We start from the raw sequence: 21,976 nt of genomic DNA, 5'->3' as shown, positions 1-21,976 counted from the left end.
TCATAAGGAATTCACTGTAACTGATCACAGTTTTCAAAGCTACAGTGTGAGAAAGTAAGTGCTGCGGTAGCTCCTTGTTCCAATCTGCAGTCACCCGCCTGTCTCTCTTTTTTCCCATGGAAAACTAATGTGGCTTTCTTTTTTGATATCAGTTCATAAAACACAAACTACTTTGATCTTGATAAGTAAAACTAACGAAGCAGTTAACATTTAAACATCAGTTCTTGATCTTTAAACTGTAGTATAATATACATTCAGCAGGTGAGTACTCAGGCGTTATTTATACTTGAAATTGTTTGCTTGGATAGGGACATAATGAACAAATATGGACAAGAAGAAACTATCTTTAAGAAAATAGTACTAACACAAACATTTCCTGTTTCGTGTTAGGAATAGGTTAATGGAGATAAATGAGCATTTGTGAAGCGTCTTTACGTGTGCAGAAGTGAAAGCCTGTCTTTTGATCTTCTGTTGTTTTGGCTCTGAGTTCGGCACTACATAAGAAGATTGACGCGTTCCTTGCCATTTTCGTTGTCATCTGTGAAGCCTCAATTCTCACCCTTTATAAATTTGAGGAAATTGTCCAAAAGTGTTTATAAAACTAGGAGAGGATTTTGGTTATTAGTTCACAGAAGAGCTTTCTCCCAATGCTACTTCCCATTTAAGTTTAGTTTTTAACATACAGATAAGAAGGGACTTAAAAATGTCTTAAAGCTTTAAGTAGCGAGTTAAAACATACTTTTATACTTTACAATAGAGTATAGCAATTTTAAAACCTGGCTTGTATATTTCAACATTACCCTTGTATGAACTGAACTGATCTTAAGGGGCTGGGGATGTCACTGGTGATCTAGACCTGAAACCTCTGGCAGGAGAGAAGGCCACAGTCACTGAAGGCTGGGGCAGTAGCATTCTGAAGGCCCCCCTCTTTTGGAGTGAAGAATGTCAGGTGCTTGCTTTCTCATATTTTTCAGGCTTCCTGTGTCCAGTACCGCTTAGTGGTTCGGGATGTGAACACCCTTCAGATCCTTCAGCTGTACACGTGCCTAGACCAGATCCAGCACATCGAGTGGTCGGCAGACTCGCTCTTCATCCTGTGCGCCATGTACAAGCGAGGGCTGGTGCAGGTGTGTGCTGCCGCGTTGCTTAGAATCTGGACACCTTCTGAGGGCCACTGGGAAGGAGGGGTTTTGTTCTGTGCCTTTCTAGTTTGAAAAAAAAGTCCGTGCAGCTCAAAGCCAGTTTTCTTTTGAAATTATAATGTTCTCTAAAGTTTAAGAACATTTAAACTAATGAAACTCTAATGTAGTCCTAATTTCTAAGCAATATAGTTGAGAAACGGAGGTGTTGACAGCAATCTAGCCACTCGAACGTGGTGTGTTTCAGGAAGTCCTAAGAAGTCGTGTTTTCTTATGTATCCAAAGCTTAACTAAATGAGGTCTTAGGAACGACAATGTGAATAAACCGTTTTAAAACCACAACGAAATGAAATCACCAAGAAGCGTGGCTTACTTTTACAGTGGAATCCAGCACCAGCCCTTCATCACGAAAGGTTCTAAAAGACACCCTGTGCGATCGGGTCTCCGCTGGTTTTAAGGGAGTTGTCTCTTGGCGAGGCTTCGCTGTTGACTGCTGATGAGTTTGAAGACACCCTGTGCGGTCGGGTCTCTGCTGGTTTTGAGCGAGCTGTCTCTCGGCAAGGCCTCGCTGTCTCTCGGTGCTGATGGGTTTGCACTTGGGTGTTTCTTTCTTCTCTCAATCCAGGTCTGGTCTTTAGAGCAGCCCGAATGGCACTGCAAAATAGACGAGGGCTCAGCCGGGCTGGTGGCCTCGTGCTGGAGCCCCGACGGGCGCCACATTCTCAACACCACGGAATTCCATGTAAGTGTCAGCCCCAAGACAACTTATTGGCCATGTGATCCTGTCCTCTGCTCCCGAAACAGCTGGGGAGTGTGAGGGGGTGTGTTTGGAGTATGCCAGTCTCCTCTTACCCTCAGGGGATGCATTCTAAGACCACCAGGGGATTCAGATCGTACCAAATCCTGTATTTCCTGTGTTTTTTCCTACACAGCATACCTGTGATACATTTAATTTATAAATTAGATACAGTAAGAGATTAGCAACAATAATAGTATAGAACAAGGATAACAATATACTGTTTATAATTGCATGGATGGAAGATTTGGTCTTACTGAAGATCTTAGCAACAACCTCAGCATAGGATTTTTTCTTTCCTTGTTGTGTCAAGAACTTTCAGCTTCTCATTTAAAGGAAGCATTTTGCGGCTTCTCTTTGGCGTATCCAGATTGCGAGAACCACTGCCCGTGCCTGGGGCTGTTATTGAGTCAGATAAGGGTGTCGTGAACACAGGCACTGTCTGCTGCCCTGGGTCTGATGACTGAGGTGGCTCCTGAGTGGCTGATAGATTGGTGGGGTTGGACGGGAGCCGGGGAGCGTATATAGTGGTGTGTATATTTTAGGTCAGAATATTATAAGCCACGAAGTATTATTGTCTGATCTTTTGTCCAGCTTTGAAGAAAAAACATTTTAAAAATCTTAATTTAGATTTTTTAGGATTTCGGCAGTCCCTTTAATTCAGCAATAGAAAATGCGCAGTGATATGGGCCGGCTCGCACCTTTCCTTCAGGAGCCTGGTAGGCGGGGTGGCTCGGGGCGGTCAGCAGCCGCCCATTCACCTGCTGTAGGTACCGCACAGCAGCCTCCGTGCTGAGCTCAGTGCGGAGGGGAATGTTGGCATCCGAGAATAAATCAGAGGGATCTGGGATAGCAGACTGCGTTTTTTAAGTTAAAATTAGGTATATGTCAAGTGTTTAGATACCAGGTCTTTGGTGTCCGCAGTGTCTTTTTAATATACAGAAAAATGCACGAATCCCTTTAGTAATGTGCTTTTCTGATGGGGTTAGATCCCAGTGTTTGGGCCCAAGTCCACTGAGTGCTCATAGCTGTGTGGGCTGCCGGCTGCACCTCGGCAACCCGCCCATCCCGCTGCGCCGCGCACACCACGCAGCAACCCGCCCATCCCGCTGCGCCTGGCGCACCACATAGATGATGGCACCTGGGAGGATTTCTCGCAGCGTGTGGCTGCAGATGCTCTGCAGGATTTCATTCGGCTTTTTTCAAGCTGGCATCGGCTAGGATAAAGTTTTATCCAGCCATGAGGGTTGCTGAATCAACTGCTTCAGATGGCTGGATGGCTTTACATATTTTTCAGTTTCAATTTAAAAAAATATTCTAAATCTAATGTCTGCTATTATGGGCTGTCAGAGAATAAGACAGGAAACAAAGGCCCACCAATGTCTCCGCACTATGTATTGACATTGGAAGGCACTTTCGGCCTGAGTGTTTTGGAGAGGATAATTTGAGCTTTTCATGCAGCCGTGTCTAACAGTCTTCAGGCCTGTAATACTTTGGGCCCAAATCTGCCCTCGAGAAGGGCTCACGGCATGGGGTCAGCCTTGTTGAATTATCTTATTAAATGGCCCAGAAGGAAAACTACCATCTATAGAGTTTAGAAACCTTAAAAGACGTATTAAAGCCTGGTTTTGTTGAGCATCCCATGTCACACACACCAATATTGAAAACACCTTTGCTACAGAACAAACTGATCTTTCATAGAGTACATTTAGATGACATTGTTCAATCTAAGACTAAGGTCATGACCACTTTGCTGGTGGCCTTAGAGGAAACGTTAAGACCAGGTGGTGGACGAGGACCGGTAACCTCGTGGCACGGGGCATCTTGACCAAGATATCAAAATGTGTCTCCCACTTTGCACGCGAACTTAAATGGTTGCAAGTGAGGAAACAAAACCAGAATTCCAGACGTGCTGGCCAGGAAGTGAGCTGCGGGCACCGCCCATCAGTCTCATTCACAAGAGCGAGGACCAGGCCCGTTCTCCGAGGATTAGCGGGGCCACTGGGTCCCCTTCCGAAGGCGCAACCCCATGTCCGGGGCTTAGCGGGGCCACTGGGTCCCCTTCCGAAGGCACTACCCCATGTGAGGGTGCTGTGGAGCATGAGAGACGTCCCTGCCTCTTGCACTTTAACGTGAAAAGGCAAGCTTGCACCCTTTAGACGAGGTTCATTGAGTCATCAAAAGCGGCTCACCCCTAGGCCTGCAGCGGAACACCGCCACGCTTTCAGAGCCGTGCTCTCCCTCGTAGCAATGCCCTCCCCACCCAAGGGCACCTTTGCCCCGCGTCTGGGGTGAATCACATCCTCACTGTTCTTGAGTCTCACTGTATAGATGTGTCTAAACACCACATTGCTTGGTGTGCAGTGTAAAGTTGATTTATAGGGGCTTGTACTTTGCAGTCTCTGCTGTTGCTTTTCCCCGTCACTGCTTTTAGACTCCTCCTTGTTGACAGGCATCGCTGGGCCTTCCCTCTCTCATGAGGAACGCCATTCAGTCCTCGCCTGCTGGACGTGTGCGTCGCCACGGACTGTGTGGCTGTGAATGTGTTGTCCACGTCTCCTGGGCACATATCCAGAGAGCCTCTCTAGGAGAGCCTTGCTTGGCCGTAGCAGATGGAGAGGTTTCATTTGCCAAGGCTTTTGTGGCAGGATTACAATGATTCCATCCAGGCGACTAAATGATACTGCAGTTTGGATTTAGTTTGCGTTTCCCTGATTCTTAGTGAGGTTGAGTGCCTTCCTATCTTGTTTCATTACACACAGATGCTCACACATGCTCCATTTAAATGAAGCAGGTTCACGTGGTGGGGCATGGTGTGGGGTCTGAATCCATTTCTACCTTTTCCCAGCAGCATTTTTTTTTTTTTTTTTGAGATGGAGTTTCACTCTTGTCCCCCAGGCTGGAGTGCAATGGTGCGATCCAGGCTCACCGCAACCTCCACCTCCCGGGTTCCAGCGATTTCCCTGCCTCAGCCTCCCGAGTAGCTGGGATTACAGGCATGCGCCACCACGCCTGGCTAATTTTGTATTTTTAGTAGAGATGGAGTTTCTCATGTTGGTCAGGCTGGTCTCGAACTCTCGACCTCAGTTGATCTGTCTGCCTTGGCCTCCCAAAGTGCTGGGATTACAGGTGTGAGCCACCGCGCCCAGCTCCCAGCAGCATTTATTTAGAAGACTATCTTCACCAGCTGTAGCAGGAACTCAATTCCATTATACCTGCAAGATCGTTTCTGGTTTCCATTCCGGTCCACTGTTGGTCCATGTATGTGCCAACACCACACTGTCTACATTATTGAGGTTCTGTAGTATGTTTCAATATCTGATAGGACTCATTCCTCTTCATTGCTCTTGTAGTCTGTCAGATTTTTTAAAAACAATTTTTTTGTAGAGGTGGGGTCTCCCTGTGTTTCCCAGGCTGGTCTTGAGCTCCTGAACTCAAGCAATCCTTCTTCCCAGCCTCCTGTATAGCTGGCATTACAGGTGCACAACAGTGCGCCCAGCTCTGCCAGATTTTTAAATGTATTTTTGAGACTTTGTTGTTAGCTGCATACAAACTTTTAACTGTTTGTAAACAGATTTCCTAGTGAAGCAGTTTTCATGATTTCGCAGTGGCCCAGGCCTTTTGTTGTAAAGCATTCCTCTTTATGTCTCACGGTTCTTTTTGTTTCAGAGTCTGATTTATCCGGTACAAATGCGGCAGTGCCACCTTTCTCTCGGTTAGGATTTTCTTGATAAGTCTTTTTCTATCCTTTTACTTTCTACATTTCTGCATCCTTAAACTTGAGTGTGTATGTTGTAAATAGTCTATAGTTAGCTTTAAAAATATATCCAGACTGAAAACTTTTTCTTATATCTGAATAAAGGCAATTAAAACAATTTATAAGCAATAGAATTCACCCCCTTTAAGAGTACAGTTGAGTGAGTCAGTTTGCACGTCGTTGCCACCACGATCAGGACCAAGACTGTTCACCCCGTGGTACAGGGCTCCTCGTGCCCCTTGTGCCCAGTCCATCTCCCACCTGTGTCTGGCAGCCGGTGCCTGCTGCGGGGCGAGCAGCACTGCCTACTCGGAATCCCATCTGCACAGAGCCATGGGGCATGGAGCTGTGCGTCTGCTTCCTTTCCCCTGGCGTCCTGCTGGTTTTGAGTGTGCTGGGTCGTGGCGTGGAGAGAGTGCTGGGTCGTGGCATGGATCAGTGGCCTGTTCCTCCCATCTTGAGCGGGCTGGGTCATGGCCTGGATCCGTGGCCCATTCCTGTCACCCTGAGCATGCTGAGTTGTGGTGTGGATCAGTGGCCCGTTCCTTCCGTCTTCAGCACACTGGATCGTAGCGTGGATCAGCGGCCCCTTCCTTCCCTCCTGAGTGCGCTGGGTCATGGTGTGGATCCCTCTGGTCCTTTCTTCCTGCTGCTGAGTGCTGTGGAGCCCATCCCACGGGTCTCCTCCGCTGGCTTCTCCAGTGGTCAGTGGAAGGTAACAGCGCTGATGAAGGTGTATATTTAACTATCTTTTTTTCTTAATTGGGTTTTTATAAGTTGCAAACAGTTATCTTTTAAAGGTTTTTGTTTCTTTGTTTTTGTGAGACGAAGGTAAAAATCAGGCTGAAAGTGCTCCGTGTGTTTCCTAAGGTGTGCCTGAGTGGGGAGCCTCAGCCAGGCGCACCCCCCAGGGATGCAGGGCCACAGGTGGGAGATGCGCTTTTCTCCTGTGACTCTGCAGTGGGCTCTGGAGGGTGGGTTTCTGCCCCAGTGGCACAAGGACGCTCCTGATGCTGAGAGGCTCGGGCGCTCCACCCCGCCCTGCTGATGCTGAGAGCCTGGGGCGCTCCACCCCGCCCTGCTGATGCTGAGAGGCTCGGGCGCTCCACCCCGCACTGCTGATACTAAGGGGCTCAGGCAAGGTTTCAGCCTCAGACACGCTGGTGGGAAGTGGCAGGCTTCCTCGCTCAGGCCCCAGTGCCCTCCTTGGCCTCAGCTTGCAGAGCTGTTAGAGGAGCAAGTGCCCTGTCCAGCTGGAGTTCCGAGGCATGGTCCCCCAGCCCTGCCCTGTGGTCCCCAGAACAGCCAGTGTGTTTCAGGTTCAGCGTCAGCACAGGAGCCCTGCCCTGTGGTCCCCAGAACGGCCAGTGTGTTTCGGGTTCAGCATCAGCACAGGAGCCCTTCCGTGCTGCCACGGTGACCCCTGGAGCTTGTTGATCCACTACCTGTGTGTTCAGGACTTCTCTCCTGAACGCTGTGTATGTTGTTGGGCGACACAATTACAGACATCGGATTTTCTTTTCTCTTGTAAGAAGAGATGATGCGTAGACATTTAAATTCATTCATTTGTTAATATCCTGTACTGAAAACCTGGCAGCGGTTGCAGGAGTGACACTGTGGACACGCAGCGCTCCACACGCTGCAGCTCCACTTATGCTGCTGGAGGCGGTCCCCCACCCCGGGCCTCATCCTCAGCAAGGACCCCTGCCTGACACAGCTGGAGCTGGCAGTCAGCACCCCACCCTGCATGGCGCTGCGCAGCCCTGTGTCCCCACACACGGAGCTGGCAGTCAGCACCCCACCCCGCACAGAGCCACGCAGCCCTGTCCCCGCACCTTGTGTCCCTGCACCTGGGCCACATTTCAGTTAACTACCGGATTCATCAGTGGGCCGGGTATGTGGGAAGCAAGATGATTCCCTGGTAGGCTCCACAGGGTCTCAGTGGGAAATGCAGGTGGAGGGACACAGCAGCCCTGGAAGTCCCGTGGCGCTGCCACGGGGAGGGCCAGACCACCCACTGCCTCTCCCTCAGCAGGTACGCCCTCGTCGGCCTGGTTAGGAAATCATCTTTTGGCCTCACTGTGCCAGCCTAGTCAGCTCTCAGCTCCCTGAGTCAGGGAAAGGGGTGGAAAAGTGGACAGTCCAGCAGCGCATGTTCTAGAACCCTCTGCAGATGCAGCCAGGCCAGCAAGCACACGCAGGAGGCGGGTGGCCACCTTCTTGGGTGTTGAGTGGCTGCTCCTGCCTCAGGGCTGCAGATGCAGGCTCACAGCCCCCTGGTGAGCCCCGGAGTGGCTGCATCCAATCTCCACATCCTCTGTCTTCTCATAAAGGAGACTGAACCCGTGGTAGTTTCTAGATCAAGATTTTTCTCTAAGTAACTCTGGGTTATTATAACATGCAACCTGTGGTCACTTTGAAAAAGCTAATGAAAATGCACTTAGATTTAACTTTGTGTCACTCAATATTGGTATAAAACAACAACAACAGAAAACCAAGAACACTAAATTTACCGTAACCACAGTAAAATACGCATTTGAATATTCTGGTAGTCATCCCCCAGGTCCTGATAGATCCACTCCAGCAGTCAGGCCTGTGCTTGGGGACGCATGGGCGGGTTGAGGATTGAGACAGTCTCTGATGATGCTAAAGAAGTGTTTCCTTTCTCTTTCCCCTTTCCCCCAACAGCTGCGGATAACCGTCTGGTCCTTGTGCACAAAATCCGTATCTTACATCAAATACCCGAAAGCTTGTCTGCAGGGTGAGTCGATCGGAGCTACGCAAAAGCCATTTCTTTGCAGCTGTTTGACTTTTTTGTCATGGGAAGTTTCAAAGAGGCAGAAGTAGCTTCAACAGCATATCAACACATAGCCAACCTTTTTTTCTCTATACCCACCCCACCCCCTTGGGCTCTTTTAAAGTAGACCTTAGGTCTCCTCATACTTCATCTGTAAATATTTCCGTATGTGTCTCAAAAAGGCAAGAGTCCCCTTTTAAAACATTACCACAGTGACTCAAGACAATGTGGCCTAAGACGTGGAAGAACAGTGGCGTTGATGCCAGTCCCCTTGACCTTGGTGGCAGAGCTGGGCGTTCAGACCCCTTCCAGCCGATGCCTGTCGAGAGGCCCACCTCAGGCATCCAGTTCTGAGCTTTCTCTTCTGTGGACTAAATGTGATCTCTGCAAAAGGGGGAGGTCTTGCCCGTCATCTCTGGACATCCCAGAGGGATATGTGACCAGTGTCCCTTCCTTGTGGAAGCCTGTGAGCCATCTGGAAGAAAGGGGGCCGGCGCAGGGTGGCCCACTGCCAGCACGTCTAACTGGACCATGCAGAGCTAGTGGGAGGCGCCACTCCTGAGTCCTGGACGACACCGCACTGTCTTTCGCGGAATGAAACATACACCGTTGGAAAGATGCTTTCATTTTTCTCCATTGCTGCCAGCGGTTTGGAAATTGCATTTGAATGCAATGCAATCACACTCTTATTTTTTATTCTTATAGTTGGAATAGTAGCGTCCCTCCAGATGAGATACACATCTCTTGATAGGAGTGGACACCATGGTTTTGTCATTTGAGGTATTCTCTTCATTCATGAATGATGAATTCTGGCCTAGGGCTTTTTAAGCTAATACAGAACTGCAAAATAAGAGTTTAACATTTTCAACTAAAGTTTCTTCCACATTTTCATCTTATTACTTTTTTGAGACAGGGTCTTGCTCTGTCATCCAGGCTGGAGTGCAGTGACAGGATCACAGCTCAGTGCAGCCTCAACCTCCTGGGCTTGAGTGATCCTCTAACCTCAGCCTCCTGAGTAGCTGGGACTACAGGCACACACCACCACACACACACCACGGCTGATATTCTGCAGAGACGGGGTTTCACCAGGTTGTCCAGGCTCCTTTCAAACTCCTAGGCTCAAGCGATTCACGTGCTTCAGCCTCCCAAATTGCTGGGATTACAGGTGTGAGCCACCATACCTGGCCACACATTGTCATCTTCAGTTTACTTCTTCCAAATAATTAAATTCAAAGGTAAAATAAACATGGTAGGAACCAGCCGCCTTTGGCCTAGCTGGAGATAGCCTGGGTGTCCCGCAGCTTAGACATGGGGGAACCCGAAGGCCTTGTGTTTCTCACTCACACTTGTGATTAATCAGAGGTCACATCACTCGGTATTTTTGACAGAGCCTTGCAAACTGGCTCGTGTGTGTACAGCCCTCCCCCAGCACACACTGTGTTGTGAGGGGTGAAGCCACAGTGCCTTGGGGTTTCTCCTCTGCGCTAGAATGTTCTCGTCTGTCTGAGGAGCAGTGCTCGGTGTTGTACCATTTCCCTTCTTTTCACCTCTGCTTTCTTTTCCTCCTCCTTCCTTGTGAATTACTACTGTGGTTTTTCTTGCTTGATTTTGTGGCTGCTTGATTTCAGTGCATTTGCCTCTTCCCGCAGGAATCACCTTCACCAGGGACGGCCGCTACATGGCGCTGGCAGAACGGCGCGACTGCAAAGATTACGTGAGCATCTTCGTCTGCAGTGATTGGCAGCTCCTGCGGGTAAGACGTCCCCCAGGCTGGAATAAAGTTGTCCTGCTGACTGGAGGGATCGAGTGAAGTAGATCCTTCTCCAGATTCCAGGGGATCTTTGGTAGGATATGGAGCAAGGTGATGTTGTATTAACAAAGGGCACGTGCGCTGTGAATCGCTTCCAGTGGCATCTGGTTGTGTGTTCAGGAGACTTGGTGAAAAGGACGCATGCCCAGGTGTTTTAAAAGTGAATATGCTGTCACATTTGAGCCCTTTCCCTTATCCTGTGCGATGGTGTTTGTGCATGTGTGTGCCACATCGGGCGTGGGGGGACGTGGAAGTTCACCTTGACTGAGGGCCTGCGTTAGGCAGGGCACTCTGCCAGGTGCCCAGGCACAGAGGACACTGCTTCCACAGCAGACGTGTGAACACGATTCCAGCATAATCCATCATTAAGGTAGAGTGACCTCTGGAATGCTGTCAGAGCACAGAACCCAGGATCTAGGCAGTGCTCTGGAAGGGACTTGTCTGAGCTGGGTCTAAAGGAGTGAGCCTTGCTAGGCAAGGAAAGGTGAGAGGGGAGAGTGCACACGAGTGCAGGCGCGGGGAGACCAAGCCGCCCTCGTGGGCTGGCCAGGCACTGACGCTGGCATCTGTTGGGGGTGCAGCCCCAGCAGCAGCTCTACAGGGATTTCATGCATTTCCAGGATAGAGCTGTTGAGATTTTGTCAGTTTCTATATAAGAAAATTAAGTGCGTTAAGAACATCAGTTATAAATGCAATTATTTATTTATGAAAATATTTTCCAAATTTAATGTTTCCCCCCTTCCTTTGGAAGCATTTTGATACGGACACCCAGGATCTCACAGGGATTGAGTGGGCCCCAAACGGCTGTGTGCTGGCAGTGTGGGACACCTGCTTGGAGGTATGAAGATGACCAGGTGACATGTTTGCTTTTGAGAGCTTTTCCCGGAATTTCATGCTTTCTGAATGCTGCAATATAGTTAGCTCTATCTTATTTCAGATAACAAGTTGAGCTTTGTTTTAAAAGACAGAGTCTTGCTCTGTCACCCAGGCTGGATTGCAGTGGTGTGATCACGGTTCACTGCAGCCTCGACCTCCTGGGCTCAAGTGATCCTCCCACCTCAGCCTCCCCAGTCGCTGGGACCACAAGCATGCACCATGATGCCCGGATAATTTTTGTATTCTTTGTAGAGATGGGGTTTCACCATGTTGCCCAGACTGCTCTTGAACTTCTGCGTTCAAGTGATCTGCCAGCTTCGGCCTCCCGAAGTGCTGGGATTATAGGTGTGAGCCACGGTGCCCGGCCGAGTTGAACTTTTATCAGCGAGCCATTAGGTTGACCTCCCAATTTCCCCTTTTTCCTCATGCTCTTACTGCCTCTCCAGTGACTATCTCAGTTCTAGCTGGCAGTTCCAGCTTTGCCACGGCCACGTGGACAGTCCTGCCAGCTTTGTGCTGTCTGCAGCAATGTCACTCTGTGGCACCCGCGTCTGTGGTGTGTTCCCGGCGAATGGGACGTATTCTTCGTTAACTGAAATGTCTCGTCTGCAGTACAAGATTCTGCTGTACTCATTGGACGGTCGGTTGTTGTCCGCATACAGCGCTTACGAGTGGTCCCTGGGCATCAAGTCTGTGGCCTGGAGTCCCAGCAGTCAGTTCCTGGCAGTTGGGAGCTACGATGGAAAGGTGGGAACCAGTGCAGGGCACTCAGGAAGTCCGAGCGCCCAGCCGGCCAGGCCCTGCCTCACCTGTGCGTGGCTTCCTTCCTCAGGTGCGCATCCTTAATCACGTGACTTGGAAAATGATCACGGAGTTTGGGCATCCTGCAACCATTAATAATCCCAAGATAGTAAGTCTGGAACACGTGTTTCTGCCTGAGCAGGCTGTTGGGGAGGGTGGTGGGAAACTGCACCTTCACTTTGCTTTCTCAATTGTGGTTTATTATTTAACCGGGCACTTCCATCACCGTAAACTTGCTACTGTGACATTTCACGCGTCTGGCCCTGCCCTGGCTTTTGTTCCTCCTCCACGCTGCCCAAAGGGTCTGAAGTGGGCCTTGCCCTGGCCTGTCCTCTGCTGCCGCCACCCCAGTCCATTTGTCTCCATGGTCTGTCTGGATGCGGATCCCTGTGCTGTACAGAGTGGCCAGGGTCTCCTGCCCCCAAACACTGAGCATCTGTTGTTGTGCCAGGCACTGTGCTCTGGGCTGCAGCCAGAGAAGAACAGACAGACCCCTGCACCTGCAGAGTGCGGCTGGAGAGCTGTGTGTCTCCACGGGGTGGCAGGGAGTGGCCACCAGTGAGGGATCACAGGCACAGACACTGCACCAGTGATCAGGGGTTCGGGGAGGGAGCATTCCAGGTCAAGGGAACAGGAAGTGCAAAGGCCCCGAGGAGTGGGCCACGCATCCATGTGTGCAGTGGGCACTGCGCTGGGAGCCGGAGACAAATGCTGCCCTCCTGGTGTTGACCTGTAACTGACAGAGCTGAGTGAAAGGCGGCTTGGATTCGATGAAGAGGCCAGTGAGTGGCTGGGGCTGTGCGTGCCAGATCAGCCACTGCCGGGGAGGCATCCCGGAGGGGTGTTTAAGTGAAGACCAGAAGGAGGAGCTGAGGAGCCACATGGTGTCTGGGCAGAAAGGGTGTTTCAGGCAGAGGGGCCTCCTGATGAGGCCAGGGCATCTAGACAGATGAGCCACAGCAGGGCTGGCCACACAGGTCCTAAAGGTTTGCCTGCGATTCCTGCATTCTCCAAATCCCTTCGCCACACAGCAGCAGAGCATGCTTTAAAGGCACAAACCAGGCCAGGTGACTCCCTTACCTGGGGCTCTTCAGGGGCGCGGGGGCTGCCCGCCTTCCACTGAGCCTGGGCCACTGTCCTTTGCTTGCCAGGCTCTCGGGCACAGATGCCCCCACCTCGGGTCTGTGTCTGCTGCTCCTGGGGACTCTGCTGTGTTGGTGCAAGTATTCTCTGTATCTCCTTATCACGGAGGGAAGGCCGAGCCCGCTGCCTTGCTGGATGATGGTGGCTGCAGTGGTCTCCCGTCTATAATCACAGGGCACACATTTGCTGCCTGTGTCTCAAAGGGTGGGCTCCTCAGCAGGACACGAGAGAGGGTGGCTGGGTGATCTCAGCTCTCGGGACTGCGGGGTTCGTGTTTCCGTCTCTCCTGGTAGCGGCCGGACCAGCTGTCATGGCAGGCACGCCTGTTGACCATGCGCCGTCACGGGTATTTGCCATGTCCATCCTTGGCTTCCGGGTCCCTGTCCTGAGCTGGGCGTGGCCACCTTGTGTCTTTCAGGTGGTGTATAAGGAGGCCGAGAAGAGCCCACAGCTGGGGCTGGGCTGCCTCTCCTTCCCGCCCCCCCGGGCCGGGGCCGGCCCTCTCCCGAGCTCAGAGAGTAAATGTAAGTAGCACACGTGATGTCATTTGTTTTCCTTTTTTAATGCAAGATTCCTCATTGTCCAGATAAACTTCGGATGTTCCTTATGTTTAAAAAAAAAAACAAAACTTTTTTCCTTTCCGTGCTTCCAGCCAGCGTGCCCCTCAGCCTGTTGGCTGGAGGTTGACTGGGGTCTGAATTGCACAGTGGGCCGTGAAGGCGCGGCTTCTGTTACTGAACATGAGCCCTGGAGACCCGGATCTGACAGCGGGAGCTCCAAGGGTGATGTTTTTCAAAGAAACACTTTTCCGTGGGTGGCGCTCAGAGTGGGTCTGGAGGCCGGCAGGGTTCCCGAGCGCTGTCTCCGGCTTGAGGCACGGTTCTGATGCAGCCTCTTGACTCTGGGCGTTTCCTATGTGTCTGTTACCTCATCACTGAAATGGGCATAGTAAAAGCACCCACCCCACAGGGGCACGAGGGCATCTGAAGGTTGCAGGTAGAGGAAACGGTGCCCCGAGTGCCGACGGGCCCACCCCGGGGCTCGGTGTGTGCTCAGGATGGGGGTCAGGACAGGTGCAGCCTGGCACACAGGAGGCGCTCCCCAGGAGCCCAGGGGCGTCCTTGTTCCACAGCCCCTGCTTCTGCTGTGATGATGGTTCTTCCACAGCCGGAAGGTCTAAGGCTACTGTTGCTGAGATGGAAGGGATTGTGAACTCAGACGCTGGTAGTTGACAGAAAAGTGCCGAGGAGTTGGAGCTGCTGAGATTGCAGCTGGGACCTGTCCACTTCCCTCTCCAGTCAGCCCCTGGCACGTGGGGTCCACCCCCCACCTAGTCGGGCCTGGCAGGTGATGGTGCCACTCTCATCGGGGCACTTGCGGGCAGGCCCCTCACTGCAGCTGCCAGGCTCTGCTCAGCTCTTCCTGCCCTTGGGCCGCACTTTCCTCCCCTTTGAACAGAGGAGCTGGGTTCGCGATGCCTGACGCAGGCACAGCAGCCTCTCAGCCACGTGCGTACTTCCCGAAAGGGTGACGATGGCGTGTTCTTCCTGTTGGTGTTCTAGATGAGATCGCCTCTGTCCCAGTCTCCTTACAGACGCTGAAACCTGTTACTGACAGAGCAAACCCGAAAATCGGCATAGGAATGCTGGCATTTAGTCCTGACAGCTACTTCCTGGCGACAAGGAACGGTCAGTTGTGCTGACGCAGGTGGTGTCTCACCCCTTACTGTGTCCTGCGGCCCCAGGTGTAGAAGCGACTGGAAAAGAAAATCAGGTTGGGGGTTTCCTACACATCACCTCCTTTCATGTTTCTGCAGTAGCTGAGGTGCTCACGGAAGCTCCTTGGAGGCGCTGGGCCTCCTGTCCTGCAGCAGCCGCAGGCCCGCGCATGAGTCAGGAGGCCTCCGCCCCGCTCACTTGCTCCGCTCTGCTGAGTAGAAAGCAGGGCTGGGCACACTGCAGCCCGTCTTTTGTTAAGGGTTTCTCCATTTGTAAAGGGCTAAAAAAAAAATAAACAAATTAAAAAAAAAACACCAAAGAAAGAAAGAAAGAAACACGTTTGGGCCCCTTACAGCCCGTGATGGCCACCCTGGCCCTGGCCAGGAGCCCTGCAGGGCCCAACTGAACCCAGACTGCAGGGCGGAGCCGCCCCACCCCACCGCTGCTTCCCCTCCCCTCCTGTGGTGTCAACAGCAGAGCAGAGGGGCAGGGTCAACACAGAGGAGCCAGGCAGGGATGACACCGGTGCCCTGTCCTTCCTTCCTCAGACAACATCCCCAATGCCGTCTGGGTCTGGGACATTCAGAAGCTGAGGCTGTTCGCGGTGCTCGAGCAGCTGTCCCCAGTGCGCGCGTTTCAGTGGGACCCGCAGCAGCCGCGGCTGGCCATCTGCACGGGAGGCAGCAGGCTCTACCTGTGGTCTCCAGCGGGCTGCATGTCGGTGCAGGTGCCTGGGGAAGGTAAGCACATCCCCGAGGCCACGGACATGGCAGCCTTGCTCTGTGCAGTCTGGCACCACACAGGCTGAACTGTTGAAGCCCAGCTGCTGTCTCCAGCAGCACTCCAGGAGACTGCCCTCAGAGTCTTTGTGTAAACCTCAAGACTGACACACAGGGGACCCACTGCCCTCAGCTTTATGGGCTAGAAGCAGCCTCTCCCTGACTTGAGGCAGCTCTGGGGCTCCACCCTGGCTCTGCCTATGTGGGTCACTCCAGGCACTGTGCTGGCCTGCAGGACAAGGGGGCGCCCATCCCCCAGAATCTGGGCCTCTCCCGCTGTAATCCTCTGGCCACCTGTCTCTCTCTAGGCGACTTTGCAGTGCTTTCTCTGTGCTGGCATTTAAGCGGAGACTCGATGGCCCTCCTCAGTAAGGATCACTTCTGCCTCTGCTTCCTGGAGACGGAGGCAGCAGTCGGCACAGCCTGCAGACAGCTGGGCGGCCACACGTAGCAGCGGTGCGCTAACGTGTGCAGAAACAGGGCTACTCTGTGTGTTTCCAGTGTGGGAAAAAACACAAGAGCTTCACCAGGAGGTTCTCCAATCTGTGGTGGTCCGGATTCAGTGATTGATTCTATTTTTCTATAGCAAAGCATTTTTGTAAATATGTATGGTATAAAACTGTAGTTTTATTATTTAAAATAAATACTTGCTGATTCATATAACTACTTCTCTTCTTGAAACGTTTAGGTCACAGGCAGGTTTTCTAGGTTCCAGTTTCTGGTCAGTCTTAGGGAAGATGGACAGCCCTACAGTAACTGAGCCCTGGGCCACTGAGCTCCCACCAGACACCCAGCCTGCTCTGGGTTATCTATTTGGATGTTAGGACAACGAGGGGGCATCTCTGTGGGGCACACCCAGCCTCCCCACGGTAGGTCTGCTCTGAACCGTGGGAAGGGAGCCCTGGCACCTGAGCACAGTGCCACCCCCAGGTCCGGTCCCTGACCAACTGAGTCAGTTCCTCAGGAAGTCTCACGTCTACTCTGGTTTCAGAACCAGTGTGCGTGGGTCTCCACCCTGGCTATTTGCAGGAAGTGCCTAGAACCACCCAGAACCATTCCATCAGTCTCTCCAGCTGGTGCTCGGCAGGCAGTCAGGCTCGGTTGGCACCACAGGTTGGGGGATCAGGGTTGCAAACCTAGGTTGTTGCGTATCGTGATCTTTCTGCAGAGAACCATACTCGGCACTGCTGTGAGGCAGTCCTCACGGTACAGGCAGAACAGGCCCACAGGTGCACACAGCCGGCAGAGATGGGGCAGGCTTTCAAAGAGAGAAGAGACACTTTCTTGGTTGTTGCACCTACTTTAATAACAACTTCAAAAAAGGAACAACATCCATCCACTTCTTAATGTCTTTATGAACAGAGGCTGGAGTCCCCAGCCAGCTTCTGAGGCAGCCCTGTGCATCCTGCAGGTGGCCACACTCAACCCACGCCACACCGTTTGCTTAAAGCTACAAGTCCTAGAGACAAAGAGCTGGTGAGCCAGCGCGCGAAGCTTATCAACAGCGCTTCCAGCCACATGAGCAAGCTGTGCAGATACAGGGAGGTGCATGGGTCCCTGTGGGGAAATCCTCCAGGCACATCGAAGCCTGGACATGTTTAGTGCGAGACTTGGATGAAGACCTGAGTCTACGCTGGAGCTGTAGAAACCAAGGCCGGCATCAGCTGCTTCATAAGGATCTGATAGACGGAGTCTCGCTCTGTCGCCCGGGCTGGAGTGTAGTCAGTGGCGCCATCTCAGCTCACTGCAACCTCCGCCTCCTGGGCTCAAGCGATCCTCCTGGCTCAGCCTTGAGTAGCTGAGACCACAGATGTGCCACCACGCCCGGCTGCTTTTTGTCTATTTGGTAGAGATGGGGTTTCACCGTGTTGCCCAGACTGCTCTGCAACTTCTGAGCTACAGCAATCTGTCTGCCTGAGCCTCCCAAAATGCTGGGATTACAGGCATGAGCCACCGTGCTGGCCTGATATGGTTCCTTGTTTTAAAGTGCATCATTCAAAAAGCAAACTACCCAATTCCCTTTTAAATATGAATACAATACAAACTCAGAATCCAGAGAGTTGTAAAACTTGTGTGCAAAGAACTGTCAAGGTGACTTTCTCAAATTAATAAATTGTCTTAAAATGATTTTCTGTAAAGCTTTCTGGGTCTGGGAAACAGACCTGAAGTATTAACACAACTTGGGTTAATTGTGGAAAAAGTGTCACGTCAGGTCACCCATTTCCAAAAGAGCAGCGGGTCACCAAGGGGCCCACAGGCGCAGATCGGTCTCAATCAACAGGTCTGCTGGCTGCTTTTGGATGAGCTGAAGTAAAAATGGATTACATTGTAAAATACAAAATTGGACACCAAGTGTAAACATACTTGCAACTGCAGGCACTCGAGATACCAGGTGCCTCCATTTTCAGCAACCTATGCAAGCGCTAAGGGACGTGCTATGGGTCCCGCGTGCTGGGGCAGCTAGGGTGGGAAAAACCACGAGAAGCCAAGTAGATACTCGAGGAAAACACCAGAACTGAAGTTACAGAGAATAAAATACCAGCAGCACAGGGACAGTGAGTCTTTTGGCTTTTGTCTGTAGCTTATATGAGCAGAGTCCAATATCCAATTAAATAGATAGAATTCACTTTACTATTCTAATTGTGCTGAGATCCCTAAAGGTAAAAGACCCCCATCTTTCCAGCAGCAGCAGGGCAGCATGAAGACTGCCAGGCCTCCTGGTCCCCCAGCCCCACATCCCTTGGCCTTCTGGGGAGGGGGAGGGGCTCCCAGAACGCAGCGGCTAAAAGCCTATTTTGCCCCTGGTCATGGAGTAGCCCAGTTTCGCCTCGTTGTTAATGAAGGACATGAGTCCCACGTAGGTCTCGATGAGCAGGGGGCGCTCCAGGATCAGCACGCCATTCGTCTGTCCTGGCAAAGGGCTTTCTTTTTGGGCTTTTTTGACAGCTTGGATTAACAGAGCCTTGAAGCTTTCCAACTTTAAAGAGAGAAAAACATGGAGCTTTAACTGTCAGGCAAGATAAGAGCATCTATTACTTGAAAAAATTAGCATTCTGAGACACTTAAATCCCTCTAAATGCCACCTATCTCTTCGTCCGTTCACTTGAAAGGGCTGCCTCTGCCACATCCTGGGGGTCCCTCAACTCTCGTCCCCACGGAGCTCTCTAGGTGTGTGGAACTTACCACCATGCTCTCCTGTGGCCAATGGCAGCCAGCACCTGCAGAACCCTTCCTGCATACAGGGCTGAGTGGCTTTGCCCCCACCCAACCTACCAGGTCAGTAACCAGGCTGAGGCACACAGCTGGGGAAGTGCAGGACCCCGCCAGGCTCTGGGCTCTGCTCTAACCCCAGCCCCGAGGCCTCCTCTCCTGGTGCGCATCCGCACTGGTCATCTGGCACGGCTGGGTCTGCTGCCACTCTCTGAAGCCCAGTTGGGGCCCTTCTCTACCCAGATCACCATCAGGAGGCCACATTATGGAGCTACGCTAACCAGCAGCCACTGGCCACATGGGGCTACTTTAACATAAATTAACCAGAATTTCTGAAAACTTAGGAAATCAACTCTAAAATGAGTTTCCTCTCTCACTGTTCCTAGCCACGTCTCAAGTGCTCAGCAGCTCCGCGTGGCCGCCGGACAGTGCAGACCTGAAGTGTCTCCGTGACTGTGGGGGGTGTTTCTGTCACTGCGGGGGGTGCGGCTGTTACGTGCCTGTCTTCTTACCTGGCACAGAGATGCTGTCTTCTCATCTGCGCCAGCCATCGGGTGTTCTGTGAAAGTGGCATAGGGCACGTTGGTAGACCAGGGATTCCATCTGTTTATGAAGGAAGGACGACTTTGCTTGTCCCACTGAATTCGAATCCCAAAACCTTCTCGCCTGAAAAGTCAGAAGAAATAGCCAGACTTAGCATGGCAGACCACAGTGCTCTCACGGACAATCTGACAGTCTCATCAGTTTGGAGAATATGATAGCAAAAAGCACTTTCACGTTTACAAAAAAGACCTATAACATATCACAATGGAAAATGGCTTGCGGTTTTTATTTTTATTTATTTTCATTTTTTGAGATAGAGTTTTGCTCTTGTTGCCCAGGCTGGAGTGTAGTAGCCTGATCTTGGCTGACTGCATCCTCTGCCTCCTGGGTTTAAGCAATTCTCCCACCTCAGCCTCCCGAGTAGCTGGGATTACAGGCATGCACCACCATGCCCAGCTAATTTTGTATTTTTAGTAGAGACGGGGTTTCTCCATGTTGGTCAGGCTGGTCTCAAACTCCTGACCTCAGGTGATCTGCCCGCCTCAGCCTCCCAAGGTGCTGGGATTACAGGCGTGAGCCACCGCGCCTAGCCAGCTTGTGGTTTTTAATAGTAACGCCAATCTCCACTAACAATTGCTTTAAATACTGTATGTATAAATATGACAAATTAAATATATTTTGGTTATTAAATGTATTATTTTGGTAATCTTTACATGATTAAAAATTAATAAACAGGAATACTAGCTGGGCACAGTGGCTGACGTCTATAATCCCAGCACTTTGGGAGGCCAAGATGGGCAGATCTCTTGAGCCTAGGAGTTTGAGACCAGCCTGGGCAACCTAGCAAAACCCCATCTCTACAAAAAATACAAAAATTAGCTGGGCGTGGTGGCGCACACCTGTAGTCCTAGCTACTTGGGAGGCTGAGGTGAGAGGATCACTTAAGCCTAGCTCCTGGTTACAGAGGAATCTATCAAAAAAAAAAAAAAAAGGGAATAATTATAGATTGGTTACCCAAAAGAAGAAAAAAATGTAACTTAAATGTTGGTTAAAATTTTATTTTAGCTTCCTGAATCCCCCATCCAAACCTCTCCATCAAAAATCTAAGTTCTACAGCTTAGCTGACTGTAGTAATGTCGAGGTTCCTCACATGTCAGAAAATTATCCTACAGCAAAAAGATCAACTCCCGAAAGCTGGTCATTAAATATTTCCAAATTTGTCTAACTTTTAGTGGTATCTATAAATTAAAATGGAACCCTCCTTTTCTCTTTAAAAAATTAGCCAGAACAAGACTTGATGTGTCATGCAATCTGTCCCTGGCTGGAGAAAAAATGCAGAGTTTGGCCTTTTCCTGAAGACAATCCAAGTTCCTTTTTAACACATTGGGCTCTACTTCAATGCATCTTGAACTCATGTAAGTCTTTTTACTACAAGCCTAATAGCTAACTTCTGTGCCAGAATTCCTTTTAATGCACTCAATTGCCCAGAAGTCGCTTCTTTTTAAGGAACAGCCCATTGATATTTGGAGCTGGAGCCTTTATGCTTATAGATAATGACAGAGAAGACACACCACTTGGGGGGCTGATTTAAAAGGGCTGAACTGTAAGGTCCACTCTGGCGCTTAGGTCCAGTGATACTGGACTCTGAACAGACTTACTTGTTGAGCGATTTAGGGGGAAACTGGAATTCTCCGTAGGAGATGGTGTCTACTGCGTTGAGCGCGATCCGGACCACCTGCTGGCACTGGAGACTGATGAAGTCGTATTTACAGATAAGCAGGGACTGCTCCGTGACCAGCACCAGCCGCTCCTTCTCATTGTTCCAGTGATCCACCCTGTAGGCAGAGGAGGGGCTCAGTCCACACTGGACGCCGCTGTCTCGACTTAGCCAAGGCCAGCCCGCCTGGAAGGGCAGCAGGGGCGGCGCGGGGCGCCTGAGCGTGGCACAAGCACCCCGGGAAGTCCTCGCAAGGTGCTGCGCGGCGGCTTGGGGCGAGTCCCCCCACAGAGGAGAGCGCAGCCCCGGCTTACTCGGTAAGCAGCCACACTCCCTGGATCTCGCCGTCCTCCACGGGCCGCACCACCACGCGGATCTCCTCCACTGCCTGCTCGATGCTGCCGGGCTGGGCGGGTTGCGGGGTGGGGGACGGGGGCAAAGATCACAGGTCACAGGTCGTTCCCTGCGGGACCGCCCAGCGCCCGCCTCCGACCCCACCCGCCCCCATCCCTCCCCGCGCCCTCGGCCCCGGCCCCGGCCCTGGCCCTGGCCCTGGCCCCAACCCCCGCCTCACCCGGAACACGAAGTACTCCTTGACGCGGGCGCGGCGCGTGGGGTCGTGGATGCTGAGAGGCCAGAGTGTCTGGCGCAGCGGCGTCCCTGCCCCCGGCCGCCCCCCGCCCGGGCCACCGCCTGCCCCCACCTCCTCGCCGGCCGCCAGCACCGCCGTGGGGCTCGTGCCGGCCGAGTCCACTGAGTCCCGCAGTTGCAGCATCGCCGCACCCCTTACCGACCCCAACCCTGACGCCGACGCGACCGCCGTCGCCGCAGCCACCGCTACCACCCGGCCGCGCCCCCGGCCCCGCCCCGCGGACCGCCGCGATTGGCTC

General features: G+C 51.9%; 2 protein-coding genes across 3 annotated transcripts in view; one reads left to right on the top strand and one right to left on the bottom strand.

Annotated features, from left to right (window-relative positions):
• The window catches only part of WRAP73 (WD repeat containing, antisense to TP73), a 17,670-nt gene extending 1,271 nt beyond the window's left edge, over positions 1-16,399 (top strand). The window contains exons 2-12 of one of the 2 annotated variants that reach the window (XM_032758700.2): positions 975-1,127; positions 1,765-1,881; positions 8,381-8,453; positions 10,139-10,242; positions 11,051-11,137; positions 11,788-11,922; positions 12,008-12,085; positions 13,538-13,643; positions 14,682-14,807; positions 15,386-15,577; positions 15,925-16,399. In XM_032758700.2, the coding sequence (XP_032614591.1) occupies positions 975-1,127; positions 1,765-1,881; positions 8,381-8,453; positions 10,139-10,242; positions 11,051-11,137; positions 11,788-11,922; positions 12,008-12,085; positions 13,538-13,643; positions 14,682-14,807; positions 15,386-15,577; positions 15,925-16,067 (1,314 nt within the window). In that variant the 3' untranslated portion in view covers positions 16,068-16,399. The remainder of the gene's footprint in view (positions 1-974; positions 1,128-1,764; positions 1,882-8,380; positions 8,454-10,138; positions 10,243-11,050; positions 11,138-11,787; positions 11,923-12,007; positions 12,086-13,537; positions 13,644-14,681; positions 14,808-15,385; positions 15,578-15,924) is intronic. The other variant, XM_058444393.1, reaches the window with a different exon arrangement.
• A 497-nt stretch (positions 16,400-16,896) lies between these two features.
• On the bottom strand, positions 16,897-21,931 carry TPRG1L (tumor protein p63 regulated 1 like). The gene is made up of 5 exons (XM_032758701.2): positions 21,661-21,931; positions 21,401-21,492; positions 21,028-21,204; positions 19,339-19,492; positions 16,897-18,593 (listed from the first exon to the last, which is right to left on the bottom strand). The coding sequence occupies exons 1-5, from the start codon at positions 21,859-21,861 to the stop codon at positions 18,399-18,401; spliced, it is 819 nt and encodes a 272-aa protein (XP_032614592.1). The 5' UTR covers positions 21,862-21,931; the 3' UTR covers positions 16,897-18,398.
• Positions 21,932-21,976: the final 45 nt, after the last annotated feature.

The sequence above is a fragment of the Hylobates moloch genome, unplaced genomic scaffold, assembly GCF_009828535.3.
Source record: "Hylobates moloch isolate HMO894 unplaced genomic scaffold, HMol_V3 SCAFFOLD_9, whole genome shotgun sequence".
NCBI lineage: Eukaryota > Metazoa > Chordata > Mammalia > Primates > Hylobatidae > Hylobates > Hylobates moloch.
The sequence above is the reverse complement of the archived record's forward strand: the minus strand, read 5'-3'. Positions and strand labels throughout refer to the sequence as shown.